Genomic DNA, 21,050 nt, shown 5'->3' with positions numbered 1-21,050 from the left:
TTACAGGAAGGTATGTAGGTACGCTATGTCAGCTGTTACAGGAAGGTACGTGGCTACGTTATGTCAGCTGTTACAGGAAGGTACGTGGCTACGTTATGTCAGCTGTTACAGGAAGGTATGTAGCTATGTTACGTCAGCTGTTACAGGAAGGTATGTAGGTACGCTATGTCAGCTACCTGGTCTGTCAAAGTCCACCTAGAGGAAGCTACCTGACAGAGGAAGCTACCTGGTCTGTCAACATCCACCTAGAAGAAGCTACCTGGTCTGTCAACATCCACCTAGAAGAAGCTACCTGGTCTCTCAACATCCACCTAGAAGAAGCTACCTGGTCTGTCAACATCCACCTAGAAGAAGCTACCTGGTCTGTCAACATCCACCTAGAAGAAGCTACCTGGTCTCTCAACATCCACCTAGAAGAAGCTACCTGGTCTGTCAACGTCCACCTAGAAGAAGCTACCTGGTCTGTCAACATCCACCTAGAAGAAGCTACCTGGTCTGTCAACATCCACCTAGAAGAAGCTACCTGGTCTGTCAACATCCACCTAGAAGAAGCTACCTGACAGAGGAAGCTACCTGGTCTGTCAACATCCACCTAGAAGAAGCTACCTGGTCTGTCAACATCCACCTAGAAGAAGCTACCTGGTCTGTCAACATCCACCTAGAAGAAGCTACCTGGTCTGTCAACATCCACCTAGAAGAAGCTACCTGACAGAGGAAGCTACCTGGTCTGTCAACATCCACCTAGAGGAAGCTACCTGGTCTGTCAACATCCACCTAGAGGAAGCTACCTGGTCTCTCAACATCCAAGAAGAAGCTACCTGGTCTGTCAACATCCACCTAGAGGAAGCTACCTGGTCTGTCAAAGTCCACCTAGAGGAAGCTACCTGGTCTGTCAAAGTCCACCTAGAGGAAGCTACCTGGTCTGTCAAAGTCCACCTAGAGGAAGCTCCCTGGTCTGTCAAAGTCCACCTAGAGGAAGCTACCTGGTCTGTCAACGTCCAGCACAAGAAGCCGTGGCATGGGCAGAGAGTCCGTGCAATAATAAGTCACCTGTTACAGTAAGCTACGTAGCTATGTGTCTCACATACCTGGTCTGTCAAAGTCCAGCACAAGGAGCCGTGGCATGGGCAGAGAGTCCGTGCTGCTGACGAAGCTGATGATGTGACGCATGAACTTTCGCTGAGTCAGCTCATACTCCTCCTGGAATTGCACACAGCCATTTCTTTACAGACACTCACACTCCTGGAACTGCACACAGCCATTTCTTTACAGACACTCATACTCCTCCCGGAATTGCACACAGCCATTTCTTTACAGACACTCACACTCCTGGAACTGCACACAGCCATTTCTTTACAGACACTCATACTCCTCCCGGAATTGCACATGGCCATTTCTTTACAGACACTGACACCACAGGCTTCACTGGTCTGTGTGTGAGGGTACTTCGTCTGTCAGTCTGGAGGTAGTGGTCATGTGTATGTGTGTGTGTATGTGTGTGTGTGTGCGTGTGTGTGTGCATGCACAAGCATGTGCATGTGTAGGGGAAGCAAAAGTAACATTAGAGGACAATGTGTGTGATGAAGGTGGCAGAATGGTTAAGACGCTCATCTACCAATACAGAGTCCATGAGGCTCTGGGTTCAAATCCTTCTTTCCCTTTGACTGGAAAATTGAACTGAACATCCAGTCAATGCAGTTAGATGGCAAACCAAGGTCCTGTGTGCAGCACACATCTGACTGGAAAATTGAACTGAACATCCAGTCAATGCAGTTAGATGGCAAACCAAGGTCCTGTGTGCAGCACACATCTGACTGGAAAATTGAACTGAACATCCAGTCAGTGCAGTCAGATGGCAAACCAAGGTCCTGTGTGCAGCACACATCTGACTGGAAAATTGAACTGAACATCCAGTCAATGCAGTCAGATGGCAAACCAAGGTCCTGTGTGCAGCACACATCTGACTGGAAAATTGAACTGAACATCCAGTCAATGCAGTTAGATGGCAAACCAAGGTCCTGTGTGCAGCACACATCTGACTGGAAAATTGAACTGAACATCCAGTCAGTGCAGTCAGATGGCAAACCAAGGTCCTGTGTGCAGCACACATCTGACTGGAAAATTGAACTGAACATCCAGTCAATGCAGTCAGATGGCAAACCAAGGTCCTGTGTGCAGCACACATCTGACTGGAAAATTGAACTGAACATCCAGTCAATGCAGTTAGATGGCAAACCAAGGTCCTGTGTGCAGCACACATCTGACTGGAAAATTGAACTGAACATCCAGTCAATGCAGTCAGATGGCAAACCAAGGTCCTGTGTGCAGCACACATCTGACTGGAAAATTGAACTGAACATCCAGTCAGTGCAGTCAGATGGCAAACCAAGGTCCTGTGTGCAGCACACATCTGACTGGAAAATTGAACTGAACATCCAGTCAATGCAGTTAGATGGCAAACCAAGGTCCTGTGTGCAGCACACATCTGACTGGAAAATTGAACTGAACATCCAGTCAATGCAGTTAGATGGCAAACCAAGGTCCTGTGTGCAGCACACATCTGACTGGAAAATTGAACTGAACATCCAGTCAATGCAGTTAGATGGCAAACCAAGGTCCTGTGTGCAGCACACATCTGACTGGAAAATTGAACTGAACATCCAGTCAGTGCAGTCAGATGGCAAACCAAGGTCCTGTGTGCAGCACACATCTGACTGGAAAATTGAACTGAACATCCAGTCAATGCAGTTAGATGGCAAACCAAGGTCCTGTGTGCAGCACACATCTGACTGGAAAATTGAACTGAACATCCAGTCAATGCAGTTAGATGGCAAACCAAGGTCCTGTGTGCAGCACACATCTGACTGGAAAATTGAACTGAACATCCAGTCAATGCAGTCAGATGGCAAACCAAGGTCCTGTGTGCAGCACACATCTGACTGGAAAATTGAACTGAACATCCAGTCAATGCAGTCAGATGGCAAACCAAGGTCCTGTGTGCAGCACACATCTGACTGGAAAATTGAACTGAACATCCAGTCAATGCAGTCAGATGGCAAACCAAGGTCCTGTGTGCAGCACACATCTGGCGCACTGAAAGAGAACCCATGGCAACGAGAGTGCTGTCCTTTGGCAAAATTCTGAAGAAGAAATCCACTCTGATATGTACGCAAATATATATATGTGTGCACTCAAGACATGACTCGATGCGTTGAGTTATGCTGCTGGTCAGGCATTGGCTTTGTCCCAACACAGTGACACCTCTTTTAGAAACTGAAACTGTGTGCGTGTAAATGTTTGTGTGCATGCATGTGTCTATGTATACATAAATGCATGCTGTCATGTGTGTGACTGTGTGTATATATATATATCTATGCAAGTGCACACACTGTGCATGGGCAGGCATGCATGAATGCGTGTGTGTGTGCGTGTGCGTGTGTGTGTGCGTGTGTGTGTGTGTGTGTGCAGAGAAAGACAGCAGAAAGAGAGGAAGAGACTCACATTGAAGGAGGTCTTATCAGGCTTGTTCTTCTCATCCTTGGCCTTCAGCTCCTTCATGTGTTGCTTGACCTCCTGCTGGACCTTGTTCTCCCGGCCCACAGTCAGCCGGTCCTTGACGTAGCTCAGCAGGGTTTCATGCGCAGTCTCACTCTCCGTCTGGAAGTAAACTTTGGACGCCTTTGAGCGGTGCATCAATATTCCCACCTGAAAAGAACACGACCAAGTGTATTTTTCTGTGTTTTCAGATTGAAAAGCTTGTGCATTATCCCTCACACTACTGGCAGCTTTTTTCCTTTCAAAAGAAAGAATGTCATAAATGCTGAATTGTTGAGAAGAGCATGAGGATTTTGTTCAATGTCGCATCACACACATATCAGTGATTGAAGACATTTTATAGAGTACTGATGTATGCATACGAGTATTATCATCTAGAAGAATAGCTGAGAGATAGAAGTGTATCAGATGGTTTTTTTGTTTGTTTTTATTGCAGCCCCTTCATATGCACTGTTTGAGTAGCATTACTCCCACAATCTCCATCTGCAGTGATTCAGTAGCATTACTCCCACAATCTCCATCTGCAGTGATTCAGTAGCATTACTCCCACAATCTCCATCTGCAGTGTTTCAGTAGCATAACTCCCACAATCTCCATCTGCAGTGATTCAGTAGCATTACTCCCACAATCTCCATCTGCAGTGATTCAGTAGCATTACTCCCACAATCTCCATCTGCAGTGATTCAGTAGCATTACTCCCACAATCTCCATCTGCAGTGATTCAGTAGCATTACTCCCACAATCTCCATCTGCAGTGATTCAGTAGCATTACTCCCACAATCTCCATCTGCAGTGTTTCAGTAACATTACACGGATACCCTCCATCTGCAGTGTTTCAGTAGCATTACTCCCACACCCTCCATCTGCAGTGTTTCAGTAGCATTACTCCCACACCCTCCATCTGCAGTGTTTCAGTAGCATTACTCCCACACCCTCCATCTGCAGTGTTTCAGTAGCATTACTCCCACACCCTCCATCTGCAATGTTTCAGTAGCATTACTCCCACACACCCCATCTGCAGTGTTTCAGTAGCATTACTCCCACACCCTCTGCAGTGTTTCAGTAGCATTACTCCCACACACACCCCATCTGCAGTGTTTCACTAGCATTACTTCCACACCATCCATCTGCAGTGTTCAGTAGCATTACTCCCACGCACCCCATCTGCAGTGTTTCAGTAGCATTACTCCCACACCCTCCATCTGCAGTGTTTCAGTAGTATTACTCCCACACACCCCATCTGCAGTGTTTCAGTAGTATTACTCCCACACCATCCATCTGCAGTGTTTCAGTAGTATTACTCCCACACCATCCATCTGCAGTGTTTCAGTAGCATTACTCCCACACCCTCCATCTGCAGTGTTTCAGTAGCATCACTCCCACACCATCCATCTGCAGTGTTTCAGTAGCATCACTCCCACACCCTCCATCTGCAGTGTTTCAGTAACATTACTCCCACACACACCCCATCTGCAGTGTTTCAGTAGCATTACTCCCACACCATCCATCTGCAGTGTTTCAGTAGCATTACTCCCACACACCCCATCTGCAGTGTTTCAGTAGCATTACTCCCACAATCTCCATCTGCAGTGATTCAGTAGTATTACTCCCACAATCTCCTGTGTTTCAGTAGCATTACACGGATACCCTCCATCTGCAGTGTTTCAGTAGCATTACTCCCACACACCCCATCTGCAGTGTTTCAGTAGCATTACTCCCACACCCTCCATCTGCAGTGTTTCAGTAGCATTACTCCCACACACCCCATCTGCAGTGTTTCAGTAGCATTACTCCCCCACCCCCCATCTGCAGTGTTTCAGTAGTATTACTCCCACACCATCCATCTGCAGTGTTTCAGTAGTATTACTCCCACACACCCCATCTGCAGTGTTTCAGTAGTATTACTCCCACACCATCCATCTGCAGTGTTTCAGTAGTATTACTCCCACACCATCCATCTGCAGTGTTTCAGTAGCATTACTCCCACACCCTCCATCTGCAGTGTTTCAGTAGCATCACTCCCACACCATCCATCTGCAGTGTTTCAGTAGCATCACTCCCACACCCTCCATCTGCAGTGTTTCAGTAACATTACTCCCACACACACCCCATCTGCAGTGTTTCAGTAGCATTACTCCCACACCATCCATCTGCAGTGTTTCAGTAGCATTACTCCCACACACCCCATCTGCAGTGTTTCAGTAGCATTACTCCCACAATCTCCATCTGCAGTGATTCAGTAGTATTACTCCCACAATCTCCTGTGTTTCAGTAGCATTACATGGATACCCTCCATCTGCAGTGTTTCAGTAGCATTACTCCCACACACCCCATCTGCAGTGTTTCAGTAGCATTACTCCCACACCCTCCATCTGCAGTGTTTCAGTAGCATTACTCCCACACACCCCATCTGCAGTGTTTCAGTAGCATTACTCCCCCACACCACATCTGCAGTGTTTCAGTAGCATTACTCCCACACCCTCCATCTGCAGTGTTTCAGTAGCATTACTCCCACAATCTCCATCTGCAGTGTTTCAATAGCATTACTCCCACTCCATCCATCTGCAGTGTTTCAGTAGCATTACTCCCACACACACCCCATCTGCAGTGTTTCAGTAGCATTACTCCCACACCATCCATCTGCAGTGTTTCAGTAGCATTACTCCCACACCCCATCTGCAATGTTTCAGTAGCATTACTCCCACAATCTCCATCTGCAGTGTTTCAGTAGTATTACTCCCACAATCTCCATCTGCAGTGTTTCAGTAGCATTACTCCCACAATCTCCATCTGCAGTGTTTCAGTAGCATTACTCCCAAAATCTCCATCTGCAGTGTTTCAGTAGTATTACTCCCACAATCTCCATCTGCAGTGTTTCAGTAGTATTACTCCCACAATCTCCATCTGCAGTGTTTCAGTAGCATTACTCCCAAAATCTCCATCTGCAGTGTTTCAGTAGTATTACTCCCACAATCTCCATCTGCAGTGTTTCAGTAGCATTACTCCCAAAATCTCCATCTGCAGTGTTTCAGTAGCATTACTCCCACACCCCATCTGCAATGTTTCAGTAGTATTACTCCCACAATCTCCATCTGCAGTGTTTCAGTAGTATTACTCCTACACCGCTCATTTCAAGTCTCCTGATATACAGCCATACTCAGGTTTTGTCTGCCTCCATTTCGAGCACTGAGTGCAAGATCCAAAGATGTTAACATGATCCTTTTACCATAGCTTTATAAGATTTCTTGCAGCATTAATATGCTGAAATTAAGGCAGTAAAAGTACAACTCATTGACATTTTGTATCTGAAATCAAGGCAGTAAAAATACAAATCAATATACACTTTGTACCCCATCAGTGTAGATGCACTGCAGTTTCTGTGGACCAGCCTGAAAAATGATGAGTGCACTGTCAAAGCCATACTTCATACACAAAATGCATACAGTGCACTAAGCCATACTTCATACACAAAATGCACATAGTGCACTGTCAAAGCCATACTTCATACACAAAATGCACATAGTGCACTGTCAAAGCCATACTTCATACACAAAATGCATACAGTGCACTAAGCCATACTTCATACACAAAATGCATACAGTGCACTGTCAAAGCCATACTTCATACACAAAATGCATACAGTGCACTAAGCCATACTTCATACACAAAATGCATACAGTGCACTGTCAAAGCCATACTTCATACACAAAATGCATACAGTGCACTGTCAAAGCCATACTTCATACACAAAATGCACATAGTGCACTGTCAAAGCCATACTTCATACACAAAATGCACATAGTGCACTGTCAAAGCCATACTTCATACACAAAGTGCATACAGTGCACTGTCAAAGCCATACTTCATGCACACAGTGCACTGTCAAAGCCATACTTCATACACAAAATGCATACAGTGCACTAAGCCATACTTCATACACAAAATGCATACAGTGCACTGTCAAAGCCATACTTCATACACAAAATGCACATAGTGCACTGTCAAAGCCATACTTCATACACAAAATGCATACAGTGCACTGTCAAAGCCATACTTCATACACAAAGTGCATACAGTGCACTGTCAAAGCCATACTTCATACACAAAGTGCATACAGTGCACTGTCAAAGCCATACTTCATACACAAAATGCACATAGTGCACTGTCAAAGCCATACTTCATACACAAAGTGCATACAGTGCACTGTCAAAGCCATACTTCATACACAAAATGCATACAGTGCACTGTCAAAGCCATACTTCATACACAAAGTGCATACAGTGCACTGTCAAAGCCATACTTCATACACAAAGTGCATACAGTGCACTGTCAAAGCCATACTTCATACACAAAATGCATACAGTGCACTGTCAAAGCCATACTTCATACACAAAATGCACATAGTGCACTGTCAAAGCCATACTTCATACACAAAATGCATACAGTGCACTGTCAAAGCCATACTTCATACACAAAGTGCATACAGTGCACTGTCAAAGCCATATTTCATACACAAAATGCACATAGCGCACTGTCAAAGCCATACTTCATACACAAAGTGCATACAGTGCACTGTCAAAGCCATACTTCATACACAAAATGCACATAGTGCACTGTCAAAGCCATACTTCATACACAAAATGCATACAGTGCACTGTCAAAGCCATACTTCATACACAAAATGCATACAGTGCACTGTCAAAGCCATACTTCATACACAAAGTGCATACAGTGCACTGTCAAAGCCATACTTCATACACAAAATGCACACAGTACACTGTCAAAGCCATACTTCATACACAAAGTGCATACAGTGCACTGTCAAAGCCATACTTCATACACAAAATGCACATAGTGCACTGTCAAAGCCATATTTCATACACAAAGTGCATACAGTGCACTGTCAAAGCCATACTTCATACACAAAATGCATACAGTGCACTGTCAAAGCCAATACTTCATGCACAATATGCATACAATGTCATCAAAGACTCACTCAGTCCTCTTGAGAACACCAGTGAGCAACCAAGAGGCTAAAGCCAAGCTAAAAGCACCAGGTGAGAATACAACTGACTGAGAAACCAAACTGAACAGGCTCACTGCAGTATGGAAACAGTTTCTCAGTCCAAGGGAAGCAACTGAATGTTATGGATAATGGAAAGTGTCAAACTAAAAACAGCCATGTTACCAACCTGTTCACAGCACTATTCACGGTGTAAAGTTGTACCATCATTAAAAAAAACAACCTTTATTTAACTGTCTTAGTCCAATATATTCATGTTGTTAACAACCTATTGGAAATTCATCTTTACCTTCCAGTGCCTTCCCTGACACGACACAAGAAATGATGTGCATGTTAAATATTGTTTGTATGCGTGGCTAAGTTGGGAAGTGTGACTGAATTATCACTTCATATGCTTACAGTATATTTCTAAACTGGCTATTTTGCCTTATGTGTCTGTGATGTTTTATGTCACTCAAGTAGGTGAATCTTAAGTGCATGATGTGTAGTTCATCTTAAATTTACTTCTTTTGTATATCTCTATTGAGAATATCTGTGTCCTTTTTAGCTTTTAGGTGGTGTGTGTGTGTGTGTGTGTGATGTGCCATTTTATTTGTGCTGTGAATGATATGTGGGTGGTGAACTGTTGTGTCTCATTTCTTATTATCATATTTCAAAATGTTACATATCTGTTGTTTTTGTTGGTTTTTTTACAGCAAAGCATGGTCAGCTTGGTCTTAAAAGTGGGGAACCACACTGTGTAATCCTCCACAGTATTATTCATATCACTATCAATAAAAAAAACAAACAAAACAAGCACCACCAATGTTAGCATCCTATTGACGACACTGACCTCTGACTCTTTCCACTCGCGGCCAGTGCCCACCACGCAGACCACCAGGGGAAGGTGAAGGGTCAGCACGCCAAACCTCAGCTCCATCATGCAGTTTTCAGACCGCACATACTGAAATACACACCAACACACACTGACGTCTCCCCAACAGTTTTCAGACCGCACATACTGAAATACACACCAACACACACTGACATCTCCCCAACAGTTTTCAGACCGCACATACTGAAATACACACCAACACACACTGACGTCTCCCCAACAGTTTTCATACTGAAATACACACCAACACACATTGACGTCTCCCCAACAGTTTTCAGACCGCACATACTGAAATACACACCAACACACACTGACGTCTCCCCAGCAGTTTTCAGACCGCACATACTGAAATACACACCAACACACACTGACGTCTCCCCAGCAGTTTTCAGACCGCACATACTGAAATACACACCAACACACACTGACGTCTCCCCAACAGTTTTCAGACCGCACATACTGAAATACACACCAACACACACTGACGTCTCCCCAACAGTTTTCAGACAGCACATACTGAAATACACACCAACACACACTGACGTCTCCCCAACAGTTTTCAGACCACACATACTGAAATACACACCAACACACACTGACGTCTCCCCAACAGTTTTCAGACCGCACATACTGAAATACACACCAACACACACTGACGTCTCCCCAGCAGTTTTCAGACCGCACATACTGAAATACACACCAACACACACTGACGTCTCCCCAGCAGTTTTCAGACCGCACATACTGAAATACACACCAACACACATTGATGTCTACCCAGCAGTTTTCAGACCGCACATACTGAAATACACACCAACACACACTGACGTCTCCCCAACAGTTTTCAGACCGCACATACTGAAATACACACCAACACACATTGATGTCTACCCAACAGTTTTCAGACCGCACATACTGAAATACACACCAACATACACTGACGTCTCCCCAACAGTTTTCAGACCGCACATACTGAAATACACACCAACACACACTGACGTCTCCCCAGCAGTTTTCAGACCGCACATACTGAAATACACACCAACACACACTGACGTCTCCCCAACAGTTTTCAGACCGCACATACTGAAATACACACCAACACACACTGACGTCTCCCCAACTGTTTTCAGACTGCACATTCTGAAATACACACCAACACACATTCACGTCTACCCAACTGTTTTCAGACTGCACGTTCTGAAATACACACCAACACACATTCATGTCTACCCAACTGTTTTCAGACTGCACATTCTGAAATACACACCAACACACATTCATGTCTACTCAACTGTTTTCAGACCGCACATTCTGAAATACATACCAACACACATTTATGTCTACTCAACTGTTTTCAGACCACACGTTCTGAAATACACACCAACACACATTCATGTCTACTTAACTGTTTTCAGACCACACGTTCTGAAATACATACGAACACATATTTATATCTACCCAAAACAGCTCATAACACAGTTCTCAGACAGCATGTTTTGAAATACACAGCAACACATGCATGTACTGAAATACACTCCAACACATGCATGTCTGAAATACACTCCAACACATGCATGTCTGAAATACACTCCAATACATGCATATACTGAATACACTCCAACACATGCATGTCTGAAATACACTCCAACACATGCATGTCTGAAATACACTCTAATACATGCATGTCTGAAATACACAGCAACACATGCATGTGCTGAAATACACTCCAACACATGCATGTCTGAAATACACTCCAACACATGCATGTCTGAAATACACAGCAACACGTGCATGTCTGAAATACACTCCAACACACATTCATGTGCTGAATACACTCCAACACACATTCATGTATAACCAACAATGAACAAAGTACAGCAGCTCAGTTCAGTCTCTCACTGAGGCATCACAGCGTTTGGACAAATCCATATACGCTACACCACATCTGCTAAGCAGATGCCTGACCAGCAGCATAACCCATTGTGCTTCATTGTACAGTAACTCATGCTGACAGAAAGACGCTGTCAAATCACCGCATTGTACAGCAACTCATGCTGACAGAAAGACACTGTCAAATCACCGCATTGTACAACTCATGCTGACAGAAAGACACTGTCAAATCACCGCATTGTACAACTCATGCTGACAGAAAGACACTGTCAAATCACCGCATTGTACAACTCATGCTGACAGAAAGACACTGTCAAATCACAGCATTGTACAGCAACTCATGCTGACAGAAAGACACTGCCAAATCACCGCATTGTACAACTCATGCTGACAGAAAGACACTGTCAAATCACAGCATTGTACAACTCATGCTGACAGAAAGACACTGTCAAATCACCGCATTGTACAACTCATGCTGACAGAAAGACACTGTCAAATCACAGCATTGTACAACTCATGCTGACAGAAAGACACTGTCAAATCACAGCATTGTACAGCAACTCATGCTGACAGAAAGACACTGTCAAATCACCACATTGTACAACTCATGCTGACAGAAAGACACTGTCAAATCACAGCATTGTACAGCAACTCATGCTGACAGAAAGACACTGTCAAATCACCGCATTGTACAACTCATGCTGACAGAAAGACACTGTCAAATCACCGCATTGTACAGCAACTCATGCTGACAGAAAGACACTGTCAAATCACAGCATTGTACAGCAACTCATGCTGACAGAAAGACACTGTCAAATCACAGCATTGTACAGCAACTCATGCTGACAGAAAGACACTGCCAAATCACCGCATTGTACAGCAACTCATGCTGACAGAAAGACACTGTCAAATCACAGCATTGTACAACTCATGCTGACAGAAAGACACTGTCAAATCACCGCATTGTACAACTCATGCTGACAGAAAGACACTGCCAAATCACCGCATTGTACAACTCATGCTGACAGAAAGACACTGTCAAATCACCGCATTGTAAATCTTCCATCCCTTCAGCAAACAGACAAAATACCCTTCAACAAACAGACAAAATACCCTTCAACAAACAGATGAAATACCCTTCAACAAACAGACGAAATACCCTTCAACAAACAGATGAAATACCCTTCAACAAACAGATGAAATACCCTTCAACAAACAGATGAAATAACAGAAGGAATGCCCTTCAACAAACAGATGAAATACCCTTCAACAAACAGACGAAATACCCTTCAACAAACAGATGAAATACCCTTCAACAAACAGACGAAATACCCTTCAACAAACAGATGAAATACCCTTCAACAAACAGATGAAATACCCTTCAACAAACTGAGGTGTAAGGTGTTTTTTCATGTGTTTTATTTTTTATTTATTTATTTTTTTTAAGCATTCTTTTTAATGTTCAAACGCATATCAGATGAAAAATCATCCATACTATTTGTAACAATAATGAGAAAACACAACACAAGTACTACTAATATATAAATATCTATGATTTTTAAATGCAACACATAAGCAGCAACTCAGCAGTTGTGATGGTATACTGACGGTTTCCATGATAGTGTTTATGCTCAAAACGCTAAGCCTGTTGGGAATAATGAAACATGGGCTTACTTTCACTTTCACTACTATTGTTAAATGATGGATACAACAGACTTAAGAAACATGTTAATTGTTCTTTCTTGCAGTGAAGACTGACCTGCACTGACTGCTTATAAAGCTGTTCATGGGAGAGCTGCAAAGGGAAGTCATTCACCTGAGGGTGAATTGAGTGAATGTCCCTGAATTTTTGTTGGACATAATTTTTGGAGACCTGTTCATTAACCTTTCCCGTACGTCGCCTAAAATTTTGCGCGCCGTACGTCGTGGGTGTGCAGAAACCCATGGTTTCTAAGAAGGAATGACCCCTCGCTGTACGTCGTGGGTGTGCAGGCACCCATGGTTTCTGTGTACGAACTAACCCTTCGCTGTACGTCGTGGGTGTGCAGGCACCCATGGTTTCTGTGTACGAACTAACCCTTCGCTGTACGTCGTGGGTGTGTAGGCACCCATGGTTTCACTGAAGAAATAAGACCTTGCCGTACGTCGTGGGTGCACAGTAACCCACACCTGTCCGTAAAGCAAATTTGACTTTTCTTCAGCAGACTTGCATGCGCAGTTTCCACTTGTGCGTGTAGGCTATTTACTCCAGTGCTTGACCAGGCGCATTGTGAATAAGTTTTGCCCGTGAGAAGAGAGTGTTGTTACTTACAAAAAACGGTTTGTTTTTTGTTTTTGTTTTTTTTTTTTGTTTTTTTTTTTTTTGTGTGTGTGTGTGTTGTTTTTGTTGTTGGTTTTGTTTTGTTTTTAGCGGCTACACGCCCATCCTCTTTCGGTCAAGGCAGATGCCCTAACATAGCAGCAACAGCCTGGTATCAGTCCCCCCTTCCCTTGGCCTAGATCTCGGCATTCCTGGCTGGCTGGCTGGCATTTTTTTTTCTTTCTTTTTTTTAGCCATAGTCGGGTTTTCTCTACTTTGAACAGATTAGGATAAGAATAAAATTTCTATATCAACTATCTTTCTTTTTTTAGCCATAGTCGGGTTTTCTCTACTTTGAACAGATTAGGATAAGAATAAAATTTCTATATCAACTAGATTTTAGATCAATTGATTTCAGACTTACAAAAATATCCAGTTCTTAGAAAGGCACTTTAATTCCAACTAGATAAAAAGCTATCAATCAGTTGCTCCCGATCATTCTCTACAAGAAAAACAGTTCATTCAATATTGTTGAAGATATCTAGTGCAATAAATATTGTTTTCTGAAATTAGTTACAACTTTAGAGTAAAACTTGCCGCAGACTTGAAACGGGATACGATCAACAAAAGACAAGGTCACTCTCATCTCTCTCTGTAGCGAGCCCAAGTGACGTCATGTCGACAACGCGTGGCGCGCAAGCTTTGCATGGGTGGCTCCACACCCACGACGTACGGCGTGCAAGGTTTATTCTTTGGGAGTATGGGTGTCGTCACACCCACGACGTACTGGGACATTAATTGATTAATAACTTCTTTGTTTATGTATAAAAGAAAATAATGTTCAGTGGATATGTAGTAAACTATATTATGGACAAAGTCATGAAATTATGTGGAAGTGGCTTCAATATTACTTGAGTTACAGAGCAAAAACACTTGTCTGGGTGATTTCACACCCATGACGTACGGGAAAGGTTAATATGCCGATATGCATAAAGTAATTCTGCTGTGAATGACTGTGTTAAGAAAACAGAAGTTGTATATGTGCACATGTGTGTGTGTGTGTGCGTGTGTGTGTGTGTGTCTGTGTGTGAGTCTGTGTGCATAAGATGTCTGTGTGTGCATGTACATAAGATGTCTGTGTGTGCATGTGCATAAGATGTCTGTGTGTGCATGTTAGTGTACTCGCCTATCAGCACAACTGTACCCATCAGAAGCAACTCTAGGAGAAAACTCAACGTTATTGTCCTCTGACAAAGACACACAGAGTAAATTTTCCATGACGCAGCTGAAAACAAAGTAAAACACTGACCTCATCTGACACACAGGCCACAAGTATCTGGGCTTGTCGCATGCCTTGGGTGATGTTCTTGAACAGACCCACGCCCTGCACACAAACACACACACATCACACACACACATACATATCACACATCACACTTCTGTTCTAATATCACTTACAGTGAAAAGACGTTAAACTAAAGAACGAACGAACGAACACTTCTGTTCGGTTCTTTCTTCCTGATCTAGCTTCCTACCTGGCTTTCAAACTTTGTTTTTTCTTACCGTCTGCTATATAAACCTCTTCCTGATCTAGCTTCCTACCTGGCTTTCAAACTTTGTTTTTTCTTACCGTCTGCTATATAAACCTCTTCCTGATCTAGCTTCCTACCTGGCTTTCAAACTTTGTTTTTTCTTACCGTCTGCTATATAAACCTCTTCCTGATCTAGCTTCCTACCTGGCTTTCAAACTTTGTTTTTTCTTACCGTCTGCTATATAAACCTCTTCCTGATCTAGCTTCCTACCTGGCATTCCAACTTTGTTTTTTCTTACCGTCTGATATATATAAACCTCTTCCTGACCTAGCTTCCTACCTGGCTTTCAAACTTTGTTTTTTCTTACCATCTGCTATATAAACTTCTTTTTGCTGGCAGTTTGTACCACTGTCTTTTCCTACTATTGTCTATAAAAAATATGTTTTAAAAGACATGTATTTGTTTGTAAATGTGCATGCATACGTGCATGCATGTATGTGCATGTGTTTATTCTTGTACATACACTTATTCTTTCCATGTTTCTTATCAACCTTTTCTAACCATCTGTTATGTCCATTTGATGTACTGGACTTTGTAGTGCATTTGTATTTCTCTCTTCTTTTTTTTTCTTTTTTCTTTTTTTGTCACAACAGATTTCTCTGTGTGAAATTCGGGCTGCTCTCCCCAGGGAAAGTGCATCACTACACTGAGAGCGTCACCCTTTTTATTTTTTTGGGTAATTTTTCCTGCTTGCAGTTTTATTTGCTTTTCCTATCAAAGTGGATTTTTCTACAGAATTTTGCCAGGAACAACCCTTTTATTGCTGTGGGTTCTTCCACGTGCGCTAAGTGCATGCTGCACACGAGACCTTGGTTTATCATCTCATCCGAATGACTATACACACACAAAACATATATTTTACCAAACCTCTGAGAGCACCTCTCCTGTTGTTTTTAGTAAACATGTTCATAAAACAAAAATATAAGGGAGAGGATGGCCCAGAAGTGGGGTTTCTGCTTTGCCTTTTTCATACTGACTTAAAGCTTCAGCTTCAAGTGCTGTGACAAAAAGAACAGAAAAGAAAAAGGAGCGTTCTTATAAAGCCAACATGCTGATCAGGCCTTAACACTATACCCCAGGTCTGTTGTACACAGCAACATAACCTGAAATAAAATAATGAAGCAAAACAAACAAATAAGTAAATCCATCAAAGTACAATGAAAAGAAAGAGATACACAAGGCAAAACCACAACAAAACTGGCTCATGCTCAGCAAAACACACACACACCAGTGCACAGGCACACAAGCATGCAAATGCACACACACACACAAACACATACACACACACACACACACAAAGACAAGCACACACACACACACACACGCACACACACACATGCACACACACACACACACACACACACACACACACACACACGCACACACACACAAGCACACACACACACACACACGCACACACACACACACACGCACACACACACACGCACACACACACACACACACACGCACACACACACACACACACACACATGCACACACACACACACACACACACACACACACACACACAAAGACACACATGCACACAGACAGCAGACTAACAGAAGCGGTCTGTTCGATATCCAGCCAGCAGGTGATGCCACGCTTCTCCAGAAACTGTTTGATGTGACGAGGGTCTCCCCACCCCAGGGCGGATGGTGGGCAGGACGTCCCCTTGCTGTAAGCGTCGTGCGAGTTGGTCCAGCAGTAGGACAGGAAGCACACCGGTGGCTGAGCAGCCTGGAGGCACAGCACACAACAAGGGGTCAGCTTGCTTCACTACTTTCCTCACTTCACACCCAGCTGGGATTTATCACTACACATGTTTTGGTCCGTCTGTGGAGTGTGGGAGAAAGTCAGAGAGAGAGAGAGAATGGAAAAGAGAGAAAGGATTAAGGATTAAGTTTCACTTTCTGTTTCTCAAGGAAGCATCACTGCATTCGGACAAATCCATCAATGCCATGCCACATCTGCTGGGAAGATGGATACCTGACACAGCATGACCCAATGTGCTGAGTCCTACAGTAACTTGTGCTGAGATAGATACCTGACACAGCATGACCCAATGTGCTGAGTCCTACAGCAACTTGTGCTGAGATAGATACCTGACACAGCATGACCCAATGTGCTGAGTCCTACAGCAACTTGTGCTGAGATAGATGTCTGACACAGCATGACCCAATGTGCTGAGTCGAACAGCAATTTATGCTGAGATAGATGTCTGACACAGCATGACCCAATGTGCTGAGTCCTACAGCAACTTGTGCTGAGATAGATGTCTGACACAGCATGACCCAATGTGCTGAGTCCTACAGCAACTTATGCTGAGATAGATGTCTGACACAGCATGACCCAATGTGCTGAGTCCTACAGCAACTTATGCTGAGATAGATGTCTGACACAGCATGACCCAATGTGCTGAGTCGAACAGCAACTTATGCTGACAGAAAGACACTGTCAAAATTATCACTGCAGTGTAAATTTGCAATCCCTTCAACAAGGAGACAAATTACCCTTCAGCAAACAGATGTAGAAGTTGTCAAGTCTTGAGTGCATGCATATATATTTGTGTACCTATCCCAGTGAATTTCTTCAACACACTTTTGCCAGAGCACAACACTCTTGTTGCCAAAGTTTCTTTTTCACTGCACCTAGCGCGTGCTGCACACAGGACCTCAGTTTATCATCTCATCCCGACTAGAAGACTCCATTCCATTTTCCAGCCAACCTTGGAAGAAAGGGCGACAGCAGGATTGAACGCCCCCCCCCCCCCCCACCCTCCCCCCATGGATTCTGTGTCGGAGGATGAGCGTCTTAACCATTCCGCCACCTTCCTCCTTCACTCAAGGGGGGAAAGAAACAGAAAGAACATTTTTATTCACTTCCAAATGTAGCACAGAATTTATAAGTGGTGGAGCTGACTTTAACCCCTAGGCTGCCTGCATGACGAGATAACTCGTCATGGCAAGCATGTATGCTTCGCTGCCACAATGACGAGATAACTCGTCATCGATATATTCTGACTTTTCCTTGGGTTGCATTCACTTCGTTGACAAGAATAGTGGTAGCTTTAGCCTGGGGAATCTCTCTAGATTCTATTCATAGCTAGAAGCCCCATCTACGTCATGAAGCAGTCCTTTATTTGAACGTTTTGGTTGGGTCATTGTCCTAGTGTTTGCCTGACTTCTCTCCTCGCTCGCTCAACAAAATGTCGGACTGACGCCGTGCTCAAGACATGCGATCGTGACGAACTAAATCAACCAAGATTTCTTTCTTTAGCTGATGCTCAGAAAGAATTGAAGCATAAATTCGAAGGAGAAGATAGTGATGAACATTTATAGGATGATCTGATAGAAAATAAAGGGAGCAATCAAGAGAGTGGCCAAGATGCGACTGTCAGTGAGTGATGTCAGCTGTACAGATTTTAGCAGACGACAGAAGATGACCGAATTAGCAGCAGAGCGATATTCTTGACACGCAGCCAACGCGGTCTGATGAGAACTGAATCAAGTGACCGTGTGAGAGGGGTGAACAGGAGGGGGGTGGAGACTGAGGGGGCGTGGCCTCACATCCATCTTATCACTTGGAGAAGTCACAATGTATTGTGTATCTATCTCTTTAAAAAAATATATATTGTGGTTGTTCTAGTATGATTTTGTGTTTGCAGATATTCATTTGTCCAGAAAATATGATGTTTTTGTGCAAATTACCTAACTAATGTTTGTAATGAACAAGTTGAAAATGTGACAAAAAACAAAACACTGATTTCAAAACAACAGCATGTCACTAAAAATAAATAAAATGGGAAAACAGCATGTGTTTTGTATTCTTTGTTCATTTACCTTTCAGAAAATATATACTTTTATGGGTCTTTCTCCAATAACAAACAGCACATAATTTTTTGAAAATTTATACCCGTTTTTTGTGGAAAAAACCCTGGCAAATAAGATTTCAATTAAATTTTATTTTCCTGGCAGCGAAAGGGTTAATGGCCTGTTGGCTGGTGCCCTTAAGGTCACGTTATCCAGGGTTGGGATGCTGTAGCACAGAATTTATAAGTGGTGGAGCTGACTTTAATGGCCTGTTGGCAGGTGCCCTTAAGGTCACGTTATCCAGGGTTGGGGTGTTGTAGCACAGAATTTATAAGTGGTGGAGCTGACTTTAATGGCCTGTTGGCTGGTGCCCTTAAGGTCACGTTATCCAGGGTTGGGATGCTGTAGCACAGAATTTATAAGTGGTGGAGCTGACTTTAATGGCCTGTTGGCAGGTGCCCTTAAGGTCACCTTATCCAGGGTTGGGATGTTGGAGCACAGAAATTCCAGGGAATATCATTCATGCTGAATATTTCTTGGATAAGTAAGTAATATATGTCAGTAAGATGTGAGTTAATGAGCTGATTTGTACTTTATGTGTGTGTGTGTGTGTGTGTGCGTGCGCGTGTGTGCGTATGCGTATATGCGCGTGCGCGCACGCGCGCGCGTGTGTGTGTTTGTGTGTATGTGCATGCGTACATTTGCGTGCATGCGTGCATGCGTGTGTGTGTGTGTGTGTGCACGCATGAGTGCGTATCTGCATCCGTCCTACCAAGGCCTAACCCCTGCAAGGAAACATTGCACGGTGGAACAGAAAGACCCTTCTGACTACAAGCCAGACTCACTGCAGCGCGGACTCCATGAAGCTTTTGCTGAACGATGGGGAACAGATCCTCCTGTACCTTGGTCTTGTAACGATCCTTGGTCTTCACCATTACCATTATCTGTAAACACAAAGTCAGAATGGAATGTTAAAAAATATACATGTATAGACTGACTCAGTGCACACGTCTGAAGAGGACCTCAGTACAGGCTGACCATGCAGGTCAAAACACCAGGTGACAGAAATGTGACGCAGCACACAGGTCAAAACACGTCACACAGGTCAAAACACACAGGTCAAAACACGTCACACAGGTCAAAACACGTCACACAGGTCAAAACACACAGGTCAAAACACGTCACACAGGTCAAAACACATCACACAGGTCAAAACACACAGGTCAAAACACCAGCTGACAGAAATGTGACGCAGCACACAGGTCAAAACACGTCACACAGGTCAAAACACCAGCTGACAGAAATGTGACGCAGCACACAGGTCAAAACACATCACACAGGTCAAAACACACAGGTCAAAACACCAGCTGACAGAAATGTGACGCAGCACGCAGGTCAAAACACGTCACACAGGTCAAAACACCAGCTGACAGAAATGTGACGCAGCACGCAGGTCAAAACACGTCACACAGGTCAAAACACGTCACACAGGTCAAAACACACAGGTCAAAACACGTCACACAGTTCAAAACACCAGCTGACAGAAATGTGACACAGCACACGGAAACCTGGCTAAAATGGGAATTTATCACTTTTCACATATGTGTTCTTTCAGAAAGTTTAAAATCACAGATTAACATTGACATTTGTGTTCTATCATAAAGTTTAGAAATCACAGATTTTCAGAAAGTTTAAAATCACAGATTAACACTGACATTTGTGTTCTATCAGAAAGTTTAGAAATCGCAGATTAACACTAACATTTGTGTTCTATCAGAAAGTTTAGAAATCAAAGATTAACACTGACATTTGTGTTCTATCAGAAAGTTTAGAAATCAGATATTAACATTGACATCTGTGTTCTTTCAGAAAGTTTAGAAATCACAGATTAACACTGACATTTGTGTTCTATCAGAAAGTTTAGAAATCACAGTTTAACACTGACATTTGTGTTCTTTCAGAAAGTTTAGAAATCACAGGTTAACATTAACATCTGTGTTC

The 21,050-nt window shown here is 43.4% G+C and overlaps 1 protein-coding gene across 7 annotated transcripts in view; it reads right to left on the bottom strand.

The window, feature by feature from the left end:
• The window catches only part of LOC143283637 (uncharacterized), a 393,825-nt gene that overhangs the window by 26,805 nt on the left and 345,970 nt on the right, over positions 1-21,050 (bottom strand). For all 7 annotated transcript variants that reach the window (XR_013055424.1, XR_013055425.1, XR_013055423.1 and 4 more), the window contains 6 exons: positions 19,895-19,993; positions 16,801-16,977; positions 14,954-15,028; positions 9,411-9,521; positions 3,502-3,705; positions 1,089-1,200 (listed from right to left, as the gene is read on the bottom strand). Coding sequence is in view for 4 of the 7 variants with exons in the window: in XM_076589820.1 (XP_076445935.1) it covers positions 1,089-1,200; positions 3,502-3,705; positions 9,411-9,521; positions 14,954-15,028; positions 16,801-16,977; positions 19,895-19,993 (778 nt within the window). In the remaining 3 variants the exon portion in view is untranslated. The remainder of the gene's footprint in view (positions 1-1,088; positions 1,201-3,501; positions 3,706-9,410; positions 9,522-14,953; positions 15,029-16,800; positions 16,978-19,894; positions 19,994-21,050) is intronic.

This window comes from Babylonia areolata, chromosome 7 (genome assembly GCF_041734735.1).
Source record: "Babylonia areolata isolate BAREFJ2019XMU chromosome 7, ASM4173473v1, whole genome shotgun sequence".
Lineage (NCBI taxonomy): Eukaryota > Metazoa > Mollusca > Gastropoda > Neogastropoda > Buccinidae > Babylonia > Babylonia areolata.
Note: the sequence above shows the minus strand (reverse complement) of the source record. Positions and strands in the feature narration are given on the sequence as shown.